The sequence below is a fragment of the Pleurodeles waltl genome, chromosome 3_1 (assembly GCF_031143425.1).
Source record: "Pleurodeles waltl isolate 20211129_DDA chromosome 3_1, aPleWal1.hap1.20221129, whole genome shotgun sequence".
NCBI lineage: Eukaryota > Metazoa > Chordata > Amphibia > Caudata > Salamandridae > Pleurodeles > Pleurodeles waltl.
In genome coordinates, this window is record NC_090440.1 from 1,282,359,859 (window position 1) to 1,282,374,723 (window position 14,865).

General features: G+C 44.8%; 1 protein-coding gene across 2 annotated transcripts in view; it reads left to right on the forward strand.

Moving 5' to 3' along the window:
• EPB41L5 (erythrocyte membrane protein band 4.1 like 5) overlaps positions 1 to 14,865 on the forward strand; it is an 873,454-nt gene that overhangs the window by 571,914 nt on the left and 286,675 nt on the right. For both annotated transcript variants that reach the window (XM_069224616.1, XM_069224615.1), the window contains exon 17: positions 14,678 to 14,850. In XM_069224616.1, the coding sequence (XP_069080717.1) occupies positions 14,678 to 14,850 (173 nt within the window). The remainder of the gene's footprint in view (positions 1 to 14,677; positions 14,851 to 14,865) is intronic.

The window sequence follows — 14,865 nt, forward strand, 5'->3', positions numbered from 1 at the left end:
GCTTGGTTAGTCTTCCTTCAAAGGTGCAGGATTCAGTTAGTTAGCCTTTTTGGAGATCAGTGTAATTACACCATTTTTTTTTTTTTTTGTGGATTGCCGGAGAACAATGTATATCATGATTCCAATTTTTGTTTAGTTTAGAAGCTTCCCTGTCTGGAATCCTTGTCTTTGGGAGGAGAATAATATTCCTTTTGGTTTTGTATAGGTAATTTAGTATTTTGTGTTGTTCTATAGGATGTTTATAATCTTTACATTCAGAGAAACAATAGTGGTGTTGTCTATATTTGTGTGGTATATGCTGGTAATGTTGGGTGATGTACAATAAGGGTACGTTTAATAGAAGACCTAGATTAAGTTTATACCATTAGAGGAGTCGAAATCCACAGTTAGTCCTAAAATAGAGGTATATTTTTTTATGTCACATGGTCTATCGTTTGTATACAGCAGCTGAGTATGGTTGAATTTTCCTGTTTCATGATTAAGTGAAGTATTGCAGTGAGTGAGTGTTTTGTGTGAGAGGTCCATATTGTGTATCATCTACTCTCCTATGTGATGAAGTCTTAGGGTATACTATGTGGAGCAGTATAATTCTAGTGTGAATGTCTCACTTGTATCAACCCTAAAAGTCACAATATATAAGCGGGCAAGGGGAGGAAGGGGAGAAAGAGCAAGGAGAAAATAAAGAGGACGATAAAAGAAAATATTAAACCATTTCCACCCTCTTGTCCCACCACCTCACCCCACCAGCTTCCCACTATTGGCATGGAGTAGGTGACAAAGAAGAGCAAAACAACTCTCAAAGCGAAGTGGAGTTTACATTGTGATAAGTCCAGCACATGCCACTTATATGATGAAGTCCCAGAGGGAAGATCATATGTATGTATCTGAGAGAGAACAGTGGAAATGTATTGAAAATTAGAAATATTGAGTATACATATAATGCAAATGGCTTGATATAACATGCGAGAAACTAATAAGTGGTATTTTACCACACATAACCTATTAGTTAGTTGGCGCATTCCAAGGCTTAAGCAATCTAAACGGGATAAGTAAAACAGTATTTTGTCAGGCAACAAGATTAGTAAAACAAACCTTGGGGGATCATATTTCAATTGTATTCCTTACTTGGCATATCCTTTTCAAGAGTATTGTCATGTGTAGGAAAGTACCATCTTGCCTGGCATGTTACCCCCATATTTCACTGTATATATGTTGTTTTAGTTGTATGTGTCACTGGGACCCTGCCAGCCAGGGCCCCAGTGCTCATAAGTGTGCCCTGTATGTGTTATCTGTGTTATGACTAACTGTCTCACTGAGGCTCTGCTAATCAGAACCTCAGTGGTTATGCTCTCTCATTTCTTCCAAATTGTCACTAACAGGCTAGTGACCAATTTTACCAATTTACATTGGCATACTGGAACACCCTTATAATTCCCTAGTATATGGTACTGAGGTACCCAGGGTATTGGGTTTCCAGGAGATCCCTATGGGCTGCAGCATTTCTTTTGCCACCCATAGGGAGCTCTGACAATTCTTACACAGGCCTGCCACTGCAGCCTGAGTGAAATAACGTCCACGTTATTTCACATCCATTTTACACTGCACTTAAGTAACTTATAAGTCACCTATATGTCTAACCTTTACCTGGTAAAGGTTGGGTGCTAAGTTACTTAGTGTGTGGGCACCCTGGCACTAGCCAAGGTGCCCCCACATTGTTCAGGGCCAATTCCCCGGACTTTGTGAGTGCGAGGACACCATTACACGCGTGCACTACATATAGGTCACTACCTATGTGTAGCTTCACAATGGTAACTCCGAATATGGCCATGTAACATGTCTAAGATCATGGAATTGCCCCCTCTATGCCATCCTGACATTGTTGGCACAATCCCATGATCCCACGGGTCTGTAGCACAGACCCGGGTACTGCCAAACTGCCTTTTCAGGGGTTTCGCTGCTGCTGCTGCCAACCCCTCAGACAGGTTTCTGCCCTCCTGGGGTCCAGCCAGGCTTGTCCCAGGAAGGCAGAACAAAGGACTTCCTCAGAGAGAGGGTGTTACATCCTCTTCCTTTGGAAAATGGTGTGAAGGCAGGGGAGGAGTAGCCTCCCCCAGCCTCTGGAAATGCTTTCATGGGCACACATGGTACCCATTTCTGCATAAGCCAGTCTACACCGGTTCAGGGACCCCTCAGCCCTGCTCTGGCGCGAAACTGGACAATGGAAAGGGGGAGTGACCACTCCCCTCACCTGCACCTCCCCTGGGAGGTGCCCAGAGCTCCTCCAGTGTGCTCCAGACCTCTGCCATCTTGGAAACAGAGGTGCTGCTGGCACACTGGACTGCTCTGAGTGGCCAGGGCCAGCAGGTGACATCAGAGACTCCTTCTGATAGGCTCCTTCAGGTGTTGCTAGCCTATCTTCTCTCCTAAGTAGCCAAACCCTCTTTTCTGGCTATTTAGGGTCTCTGCTTTGGGGATTTCCTTAGATAACGAATGCAAGAGCTAATCAGAGTTCCTCTGCATCTCTCTTCACTTTCTGCCAAGGAATCGACTGCTGACCGTGCTGGAAGCCTGCAAAACTGCTACAAAGTAGCGAAGACGACTACTGCAACTCTGTAACGCTGATCCTGCCTCCTTCTCAACTGTTTTCCTGGTGGTGCATGCTGTGGGGGTAGTCTGCCTCCTCTCTGCACTAGAAGCTCCGAAGAAATCTCCCGTGGGTCGACGGAATCTTCCCCCTGCAACCGCAGGCACCAAAGAACTGCATCACCGGTACCCTGGGTCTCCTCTCAGCATGACGAGTGAGGTCCCTTGAATCCAGCAACTCTGTCCAAGTGACACCACAGTCCAGTGACTCTTCAGTCCAAGTTTGGTGGAGGTAAGTCCTTGCCTCCCCACGCCAGACTGCATTGCTGGGAACCGCGACTTTTGCAGCTACTCCGGCCTCTGTGCACTTCCGGCGGAAATCCTTTGTGCACAGCCAAGCCTGGGTCCACTGGACTCTAACCTGCATTGCACGACCTCCTAAGTTGTCCTCCGGCGGCGTGGGACTCCTTTGTGCAACTTCGGGTGAGCACCGTTTCACTCCTCTTCGTAGTGCCTGTTCCGGCACTTCTGCGGGTGCTGCCTGCTTCTGAGAGGGCTCCTCGTCCTGCTGGGCGCCCCCTCTGTCCCCTGACGCAATTGGGAACATCCTGGTCTCTCCTGGGCCACAGCAGCCGCCAAAAACCCTAACCGCACGACTTGCAGCTAGCAAGGCTTGTTTGCAGTCTTTCTTCAGGAAAACACTTCTGCACGACTCTCCACGCTGTGGGGCATCCATCCTCCAAAGGGGAAGTTTCTAGCCCTTGTTGTTCCTGCAGAATCCTCCGCTTCTACTGTCCAGTAGCAGCTCCTTTGCACCCACAGCTGGCATTTCCTGGGCATCTGCCCATCTCTGACTTGCTTGTGACTTTTGGACTTGGTCCCCTTGTTCCACAGGTACCCTCGTTTGGAAATCCATTGTTGTTGCATTGCTGATTTGTGTCTTTCCTGCAGAATTCCCCTATCACGACTTCTGTGCTCTTTGGGGAACTTTAGTGCACTTTGCACTCACTTTTCAGGGTCTTGGGGTGGGCTATTTTTCTAACCCTCACTGTTTTCTTACAGTCCCAGCGACCCTCTACAAGGTCACATAGGTTTGGGGTCCATTCGTGGTTCGCATTCCACTTTTGGAGTATATGGTTTGTGTTGCCCCTATCCTTATGTGTCCCCATTGCATCCTATTGTAACTATACATTGTTTGCACTGTTTTCTAATACTATACTGCATATTTTTGGTATTGTGTACATATATCTTGTGTATATTTGCTATCCTCATACTGAGGGTACCCACTAAGATACTTTTGGCATATTGTCATAAAAATAAAGTACCTTTATTTTTAGTATATCTGTGTATTGTGTTTTCTTATGATAATGTGCATATGACACTAGTGGTACTGTAGGAGCTTCACTCGTCTCCTAGTTCAGCCTAAGCTGCTCTGCTAAGCTACCATTATCTATCAGCCTAAGCTGCTAGACACCCTATACACTAATAAGGATAACTGGGCCTGGTGCAAGGTGTAAGTACCCCTTGGTGCTCACTACAAGCCAGTCCAGCCTCCTACATCATGGTGCTGAGTTAGACAGTAGACATTTTGCAATTATGAACTAACATTGGCATTTATGGAGTAAGGGTGCCTAAAAGTGGTTAAACTTCACCTGGTGGCACTCCAAAACATTCTAATAACTGTACCAATACACGCTTGGTAGGTAAAGATTATTAACGTTAGTCGATACAGCAAGTGGATATGGGATTTGTCCGTGGGTAATGTATATTATTATGTGCCCCTTCAGAAGGATGTGTTGTAGAAAAAGGAAGAACCAAAGCTGAGTGCTTTGGTTCACTCTGGTTCCATGACACTGGAGCACTTTAGGGGTCAAATGTCAGGTTTTCATTTTGTTTGACGAAGTTTTAGATAGATCCATCTCTTGGTCTGACATCTCAACTGGGAATGTTTTTAGGGCATTATGGTCGTCTGAGATGTGGTACCTCCCATCCATTGTGATTCTGAACTTCGCTGGACCTGCAAAAAGTAAATTGTATTTTCATGTCCTTGAGTCTGTCACATAGAGCCAAAAATCCTTTCCTTGTATTTACTGTTGTTTTGGAGTAGTCCCGTGAGATAGATTTTTTAGCTGTTTCAATTAACATGGATATTTTTTCACATGTAGAACAAGCTCGCTTTGGCATGTTGAAAATGCAGAGGTTTTCAAACTATTAGTCTTTGTTTAACCAAGTTCCTATTAGAAGGTTTCAATGTTGGTACCCTATGTGCTGTTTCTAGTTTACATTTTTGGGAAAATTGGAGGCTTGTGGCTTGAGCTAGCCAGATTTCAATAAAGGAGATGCACGAGTTGGGGAGCCATCCTTGTTTTCAGATCCTTCAGGAATCCCAAAAATACTTAAGTTACCTCTCCTATTTCGGTCTTCCAATTCAGCATTGTCTTTTTTTCATAGATTTTCTTTTTTTTTATTGTTTGTAAAGAGAAATGATGCTTGGTAGATTTATTCTGGACATCTTCCAGGTCACTGATTGTGTTCTGCTTCCAATATTTTGTTATTAACAGTGTTGATATGTGCTCTAATAGCTGTCAGTTCAAGATGTATTGAGTCAGTATATTTGGAGATTTAGCGAGGTCATGCACATCTGACAATTTTTTGAGGATGATGTCCATTGTACTAACTATATAGGCTTTACTTTTGATGGGTGAGTCTGGAAAGTTTGGCTCCGCTTTAGAGCGGTTAACACAAGGTTTATGTTCCTTCTCAGACATATTGAGTTCTGGTCTGCCTGTCAGATGTGATGGAGTATATGCAGAAATTGTTTTGAAGATCATCAGTAAGCGACAGTGCTTTTATTCCGATTTTGAGAGAAGTAGCTATCAAGGACTAGGTATGATCTTTGCACAGGTGACACAATCTCTGGGGAAATATGCGATTTGTAGCATTTAGGGCAGTTCTGACCTTCCCTCTAGGCAAAACAAGGTCAAAGTGGTTAAAAAAAAAAAATGCATAATAAAAAGAGAAACCAGCGTTGGCAAAACCACGCTGTCTCGCCTATGTGAGAGCTGATGGCTTTGCTAATGTCTTAGCCATGTTGTACAGCAGGGTAGGTGGTGTACAGCGTGGCTACAAATTATATTAAAAAATCAACCATGAAGCGGCACTGGGAAGCTTAAAAAAAAACAGTGATGGCACAGCCACACTGGGCAAATCATAGCACTTGTTTTTTTGTTTTTTTTGGCTATGGTGGGTGTGGATGCAGGGCATCACAAACAATGAGAGAGAAGAGGAAACACAGACAGCATAGGTGTGGGTGTGGGAGGGAAGAAGCAACACAAACAAGATGGGTTTTGGGGGTGGGAGAGAAGAAGCATCAATGACTGTGCTAACTAGAAAGAAAAATAGTACCTCGCTCACAGCAGCAGAAGTATCCTAATCAAGATGAAGCAATCAATACTTGGTGCATGCTGCAGACGAAAGAACAGGATGTGAAGCCTGCTTGCGCTACCTAATTAGAAGGCAGGAAATGATTGACAATGCTATGCAGTTGTCGGGCTGCAAGCCCCTTGTAGAAAACGATCTCTTTTGCAAGTGAGAGTGCATGCGTTAGAGCATGGACTGTCGCAGGCAAGATCTAACAGTCTGCTGTAGCACAGTGTGTTGCTTTTAAGGCTGCTAGGGCTGGGGACCTGTCTGCCACATGGCAAGGTATGAGGAAAGAAGTGTGCACCTCCCCTTGTCCCTGAGGCCTAGCAGTTCACTTGCGGCCCAGATAAGTGTACATGCCATCCACCCATTACTCACTCATGGTTTTCAAGTTACTCCCAGGGCGGGCCTCTAACACGTGTTGAGGTAGGCCCACAACTAGGGGGCCAATCTCCAGTGGGGCACTGGAGCTCCCTGCATCAGTCTCCACCTGACGTCTATTGAAAGATCAGTGTGTTTAAACACTGTTTCTGAAGGCTACTGGCACCCATGTCTGCTTTTTTTTTTCTATCCTTTCACTGTGACCCTTAATCTTGCCATTCTCAGCTTTCCTCTACTCCTCTTAAATTGTTAATACTTAAACAATTAAAGAGGGAGAGTGGGAGGAGGCACCAAGATTGGTTTTGCTCAAGTTGCTCTTTGAGTAGAAGCCTGCTTTGGTTACACATTATTCCTGAACCACTGTTGTTTTGGCCCCAGTATGTCTAATGTTCTGGTAATAGCTGGTTCATTCTTAACGCAAGATGAGGGAACATCTCAAAATACGCCCTTCTCTTTTTGGCTCATCTCTGGGTCTAAGCTGATGGTAAAACATTATTCTTTACTGACCCTTTAGACGCCTGGTCCTGGATGGAAAACCCAGGGATCGCTGGCTCTGGGCCTTCCTTCATCCCACGTGGCCAGTCATTGACGGCAGGAAAGAAATGCAAGAAACATGCACAGCACATGAACTCACCAGCCCCTTGAGCACACGGTTTCCCGGTTTTTGAGGAGGTCATTCATTAATGTCATAGAGCTACGCAAATGGCAGGGGATCTCTGTGATCCTGTATCCACACTACAGAGTGAACAAAGATAGCTCCAGATCGCCGAGCGACAATGACTCTTACATTTTACATAAGTCACCGAGCTCCAGTCGGATGCCCATGGTGACTTCTCAGACAGCGGATGACGTCTTTTGACTAGCCGATTTACTTGGTTAATGTAACTTACTCACCTGCCTTACCTCACCTAATTTGAGGTTTCTCTATGCACTGTTTTTGATTTAATGTGGCGGTGGTTGGGCTTGTCATTGCCTTCTACCTAACTCATGCAGACTCAACATGCTGTCCTTGATGCTTCTCTGTTTGCTTGCCTCTGTGCTCGGGGGGGGATCCAGGTGGTCACCCAATCCGGTTGTTTTTTCTTATTACTCAATGTGGGATGCAGCTACTACTCGAAATCTGGCTTTCGTAATTCCCCTCTAAACCAGCTTATTTCTACCAGTTCCTTTCATTCCCCCAGTTTGATTGGGCACCTGCTCTCAATGGTATTATCTGTTTTGTTTTATTATTGTTTAATTGTTATCTCATCGTTATGATGTGTATTAACTGTCATTTCAAATGCTTGATCGAATCAGAGGTACACACCTAGGGCAAACAGTATCTCTATGCTACTAATCAACACTTCATAGCCGTCACTAACGTCATGATTTGGAATGTGAGGGGTATTAATACCCCTTGCCATAGGTACGCCGTGTACTCTTACCTACGTCGTAAACAGCCACACATAGCCTACCTACAAGAGTTATACATCACAGGCCAAGAGTGAGCCAGGTTGCAGAAGAAATGGTGGGGACAAATGTTCTCCACTAATTATTCCACCTGTGCCCGAAGGGTCCTGATAGGAGTTCTGGCTGGAGTCCCCTTTGACGCTAAACACACAATCACAGATCCAGGCAGACAATACGACTTTGTGGAAGGCACTTTAGATGGCAGGTGTTTACTCCTCAGGGCCATTCATACCCCCAATGTGGACCAAGACCCCTTCTTTCATGCCCTCTCCGGTACCCTATCCAGATGGAGCAACGTCCTCTGGATCCTTGGGTGTGACTTTCACTGTGTCCTTGATGTTGGGCTTGATCGCTCCTTTCTCCTTTGTGTTTTAAGTATGCTGAACACACCAAATACTCGGACATGGACCGCCCAGGTACTTTATTGGCGTGGCTGAGGAGTATGGAGAATGACCAATGCCCTGTCCTGCCTATTCGTTCTGACAGATGGCAGTTACTCTACACACAGATGGATATACATGCTACCTGTACACACCACTACCCACAGTTAAATATACATCTGCACCCGTGTTGCTTTTGGGAGCCATTAGCGACTCCCTGACTGATACACCCCAACCCGGATCCCGACAGACTGTATGGATGAACTCAACAAGGAGATAACTGTATTTGAGATACAGAGGCAATTCACCTACTCGCCACTTTTAAATCCCCAGGGCTGGATGAATTTTACACAGTATTTGCACTGTTGCTGGCACCCCATCTCAAAACCTTAAATGACACAACCCTTATTGCAGGAGCTCTGCCTTCCACACTGAATGACGCCCTTATCTTCCTGCCAAAACATATTAAAGACTTACTTGAACTAGAGTCCTGTAGAACTCTCACACTGTTGAATATGGATTACAAATTCCTGGAGGCTCGGCTGGCCCCTCTGGTACCACAGCTAGTTCACTTAGACCAAAATGTTTTTCTGCCAGCCAGGAATACCTTCCCGAATCTCCTGCGATTCTTTTGACTATTTACACATGCCCCACAGCAATATCCCCACTCAGGATGCCTAGTGCTGGGTCTGCACAAGGCCTTTGTTTCTCTCTACTTGAAGCACTTGCCTGGTATGGACTGGGGCCCTGCTTCCTCCGACTACTCCAGTTGTTAATATACCAATCCAACAGCTGGAGATAAAATTGATTGCTATATCTCAGTCTTTAGACTCCAGCTGTCTCCCTTCCTATTCTAACTGGCACTGGAGCATTTAGCACACCGCCTACGTGCCCAGGACCAACATTGGGGGATTCCCTTGGGAGAAAGCAGACATTTGATCTCCCTCTATGCTGATATGATGTTGCTTTACTTTAAGAATGTTTGGTCTGTACCCCCTACTATTGGAGGCTAGCTGACTACCTTTGCCACCATCTCCAGACTTCAAGTCAGCTGGACCAATTTCTGTCTTACCCTTTAGCACACACACACCAGACCCGCAGTATGAAATGAATGGCATCCAACTTGTGTGGCAGCCATCCACATTTATCACATACCTGAAGACCTTCTGGGAAGGGATCTCGGTCATGCTGTCTGCACTGCGGGCGCAAGTGTCGTTTTGGCAGACCCTACCACTGTCAGTGGCGGGAAAGGTGGCATTGGTTAAAATGGTAGTCCTGCTGAGTCTTTTGTATTGTTTCGCTAACCTTCCTCTCTTTATACCTTGCCCCTTGTTTCGTTGTTTTGAATGGACAGTGGTGGGCTCAATGTTCCCAAACTTGAACATTGTTTGGCTTCCCAAATACAATGGGTCTCGCGCTCGTTTGAGGGTCACAAACTGGCGTACACAGCAACACACCACCCTACCTGAGACTTGGAGCAATTGCTTGCTACGTTCCATCCGCTCGCTAGGACCCCAATACAAAACGTACCTCTCATTCAGGTCACCTACCATTGCTACCGTAGGGCTGTATTACCCGCTCTACCAGGCTGTACACTCAAACGTTGTCATTCCTTTGTATGCTGCGTGGACCAATGATCCCTTCTCTTAGGGAGTGAACTCCGTGGTACACCGTGGGCTTGCATAGTCTGGATGACCTACACTGTGATCGAAATCTCCTTTCTATAGAGGACGATTAGCTGACTCCGGACTTCCTCTGGGACAATCTTTACTGCACGCTTCCTTTATCCGTGTGCTAAGCTACTCCGGGGAAGAAATACAATTGAAACCCACACAACATCTTGTTTTTAATACTTACACATCCTGGATGCAGGTGGTCTCCATACTTGATGGTTAGCTGGTGCCGCGCGACAGCATAGAGCAGTACCCCTCACCACATTGTGTAGTCATTGGAACGTGGACCTAGGCCGTGCTAGTATGGACAGCAAGTAGCAGCCTATTATAACCTACCCTTCCTTAGTTTCACATAATGCCTGTTTTAAACTAATACTCTACATACTGCACATCACCTACTTATCTCCCAATAGAATAAACTGTCACTTTTACTTACTGACGCTGCCGGTACCAGTTGTTAAACACATTATGTGGAATTACTATGCATGTTATGGATCTGCCCCTCACTGATCACCTAATGGAGGGATGTCATTACACACCTAACGCGCTGTACGGGTACCGTTGTGTCCTACTCTTGGGAGGGGTGCATCTTGGGGCTCTACTGCCAACTCAAAAAACACAGCCATAATCCGCTTCTCGGACCTGCCACTTCTACTAGCGAAACGACTGATTACCCATAATTGGAAGGTGGCAGATCCCCTGGCAGCCTCCGCATGGATCCTATCTCTGTTGGCCCAGGCAGAAAGTGCACGGTTACAAAGAGGAGATGTAAAGGGTCTTCACAGATAACCCATTTCTGAGAGGTGGGGTGTTCACTTGGAGAAGCTCCATGAGGGGGCACCAACTGCTTAACAACCCTCTTGAGGCCCCCCCATATACTATACTCCTCTTTCTCCTCCCCCCTTCACCCCCACTTCTTTCTTTTGTCGCACTACATCATATATTCACTGCAACACCTGGATCTTCTACACCACTTAACACTACCTTGTGTACCCTGATGGTGCCCTCTGTATATTCAATCTTTATATTGCTCTTATTTGTCAACTGCAATGAGTGCAGTCCTTGTTTAGTTCTTCACTGTTTTTACGCATTTATCTATTGACATTGTTGTATAACATTAATGACACTTGCATCGCTTGACCCTTCTGTTGTCCTGTGGTCTCTGTTTGTGTATTTTGCACTACCATTTGCTAATTGCAGTGTTATTTGTACCTTTGATCCTATTTGGCATATGTACATGGGCATGCACGCACCCTTCCGGGCATACAACTTTAATACACACCTCTCTGTAACATGTTGAATTATACTGTTTTGAACCTTAATACAAATTCTTATAAAAATAATTTACAAAAACAGAGCTGATTCATTCTTGTTGTAGCTGTGCACCTTGTGAGTCAGCATGGAGCTCAAGGTTAATAGTGGTGGGGGACTTCGGGTACATGCCTTGAGGACTCCCTGAATCCTTTTGCCATGTCATTCACTGAAATCCAGGCCTGGTATTACACACAACGTCCATGCAGGCAATTCTAGTAGTGGAAATGAGTGTCATCTGTGATGACAGTGGGTCGGGGGCCCTTCTTTAAAAACAAAAAAAAAATTGGTGTCCTGCACATATTGTTTTATTAAGCTCTAGGTGAGCCTTGCCATCACACCAGGTCTTCATTCCCTTCTTAAAGATAGCTGGCGTAGAGGCTGTCTGAAAGATGGAAGAGCTCATCCGTCTGTACGGGTGACTGAACACCTCATTCTTATTCATTGTGTGTCCTGACATGTAAGGTACAAGCATTGGGGAAGCAAATAGTTCTATGCGAGAGCTATTGGCTTTGGCAATGTGTTTTTGCCATGTTGTACAACAGCGTGGGTGCTGTTCAGCATGGTTAAAAGTTAGTGGGGTAGAGTGGTGTGTATTGGAATGGGGTAGAGTGGGTGGATTCGAGTTGGGTGGAGTGCAGTGAGGAGAGTGGGGGACGTAGATTGGAGTGAGGACGGGTGGAGGGGCTTGTTGTGGATTGGCATAGAGTTAAGTGGAGTGGTGTAGAGTGCAGTGACAGTGTGTGGAGTATTTATGATGTGGTATTGCACTGCTGTTACAGACAACACATTTTTCATTTTAATTGACCATTACATTTGCTCTGATGTACAGTTTTACTGTGCACACAGCGTGTTGAAATGCCATCACCTATTGTATTGGTGTTTTGATCATATTCAAATATTGTACACCACACTTCAGAATTACAAAAAGTGCTTCATTTGAACTTTTCGAATTCCGATATATTCTGCAATATCAGCACAGTTCATTTACTGACATTTAAATGTTGTTGTGTGCTAGAACAAAATATGCTGCTTCCTTCCTCCAGCACACTCCCAGTAGCCAGCCTGTTTGTCACATATATCCTCTCACTTGGAAGTTGGAGAAAGAAAAGTAAACACCAAGTTACTCATGAAGACAGACCCTGACATTTGACCTCTGACTTTTAATGCACAGGCAATGTGACAAGATAAGAGCTTGGTTACAGAAAGTGAACAATACAGAATACAGATGATTCCCCAGTGGAGGAACAAGCACAAGTTGGACAGCTTAAAACAAATAAAGCCAGAAAATAGAAACCAAGCAACTGTGAGTTACAAACCACAAAAGCAATGATAAGCAATTGGTGGAATGTATTTATTATGGAAGCGTTCAGAGTGCCCACAAAAAGACGTTAGCAACCAGACAGCTGCTCTGTCAGATAGGCTTCTACCTAAAAAAGAAGGGGAAAACAACTGAAAATCTAAGGAAAATCAGGAATATAAATTAAACACTCATTGTTAATGTATCTCAGTAACTCTTATTTCATGTACATATTAATATGGCACTGTTTATGCAATAGATTGGTATTTCCGTTTTGGCGCATTAAAAATTATGATCTTTATTTGGGCATTACACTGAAGAGGCTGCAATAAGATCAATAACAAAACTGAGATCATTAAACCATGGTTACATAGTAGGACTCCGAGTTCACACCATTTCGTGAACGTATTTCACAAGCAATGAATAACACAATGCTCCATCCACAAAGATAAGGAATACAAGGCTCTACCCAACCATAAGATTATTTAAATGCCTTTGTAGGCGTCATTCACCAACTCCTGAAAGAACAGCTCTGTTTTAGACCATATCGGAACGAGAGGCAAGGTCGCTCCCTCAAAGATGGTGCAGACAGGGAATGGTGACAAGTTCTACTTATTGGCGGTGTTAGATGAAGACTCAGTCGTCCCATGTTCAGTGTGGAATTGCAACAGTGTGTTCAAAGGTTAATGGCCCCACCATTTAAACTTGTGCACAGATGCCTAACCCTTTAGCACTTCGCGTCCTATTCCTGTATTACAACCCCGACTTTCTTACAGTGATGTCGACTGTTTTCAGCTGCTAAAGTCTGCAGGTGCAAGTAAACCAAGCCCAGTGTTTTCGCCCATCTCATAATTCCGATGGGGCTTGAAAGTGCCATTACCGGCCCCACCAGAATTAAAGGCTACTTGTAATGGTGCAGTTTTCCTAGCTAATTAAGCCGTTGAATTCCCAATTTATTTTGCGAATTATCATCCCATGTCCGAGACTGACATTTCAGGTGTTAGGACGGAAGTAATGATATTACCAAGTAGACTTACGAGGTGGATAGTAAACTGACTTTAGATTTGATGTAACCAACAACTTCAACGTAGGGTGCACATTCAGTCTGTGAGGCGGCAACTCCGTTGCCTTAACTGGTTCCTTATGTTTGCAAGAGGGGAGACCCGTGGAATCCCCTTCATGCCTTCACATACATGTTCCGGGGTTTATCAATGCCATGCGAGTAGCAGCAGACAGAGAAGACTCAATCAGTCAGTCAGTCGTGGATTTGTAGAGCGTGGCTAATCACCCATAGGGTCTCAAGGCGCTCGAAAATGTACCTATATAATTTCTGGACAAGCACTGTGATGAACACAAGGCTCATCATGTAAATATCCGAGTCAAACTAGAAGAAAAATTAGAATTAGCTGTTCTAGAAGTTTATTTTTTCTATTATACATTCAGAAGTGATGGTTAAATATTAACGTTTCTGTATTCACTTAACCTCACGCAGCACAAAGCTGGGGAGAAAAGCCACCGAAGATGGCAGTGTGGGACAGTGTTGGCTTTGGGTCACAGTGAGGCAAGCCGTACTGCGCACACCTTAGGTCCCTGCCGACTCTCTTCACTTGAGCGGGAAACAAATAATACTCGTAAGAGCCAAGCCACGCAGTAGCAGAATGATTCACCGCATCCGAGTCGGTTCTGGATAAGCTGCAAAACGTCTGCTATAAGGAAGTTCCTTTGCTTTTGCATTGCTGCAAGTTATTTTTACCAAAGGTTCAATGTAGATGCCGTGGTTTACGCCCCCGCAACACAGGGAATGCGTTGGTAATAAAGACACGATTTTGGACACTTGTGTTACAAGCACGTGGGGGGTGAGGGGCGGGGGTCTATGTTGATTTCTTCTCAAGGGCAGAGATGGGCTGGCTTTTTGTTTTTTGCAGTGTTGGTCACTTGAAACGGAATTCAAATAACACCTTTTTGCCGAATTGTCTTAGCAATTGTAAGTAACTTTATCCCCCTTGAAATAAAGAAATGATTAAATAGAAACATTTAATATATTTAAAATGTGAAATTATCCAAGTTACCACGCAGTATTTGTGTACTGTGATGTGGTCTTAAGAAAGAAAGCAGCATCGCTTGAATTGTGTAGTGTTTTCTGGGCTTGTTTTTCATCATCTTTCTGCCTCTTACAGCAAGCCTATTATTACTGATGTGCTCAGCAACAACGACTTGTTCGAGTCTTGCATTGGCGATGCCCTGGGGTTGTCTGGTACTGCTGCTGCTGTTGGTGTCCCTGAAGAGGCCAGCTACAGTTTCAATAACTCCGGCACCAGTGGAGCTGTGGTGGAAGGAAACGCTGCAACTGGTAAGCAACTCGTCC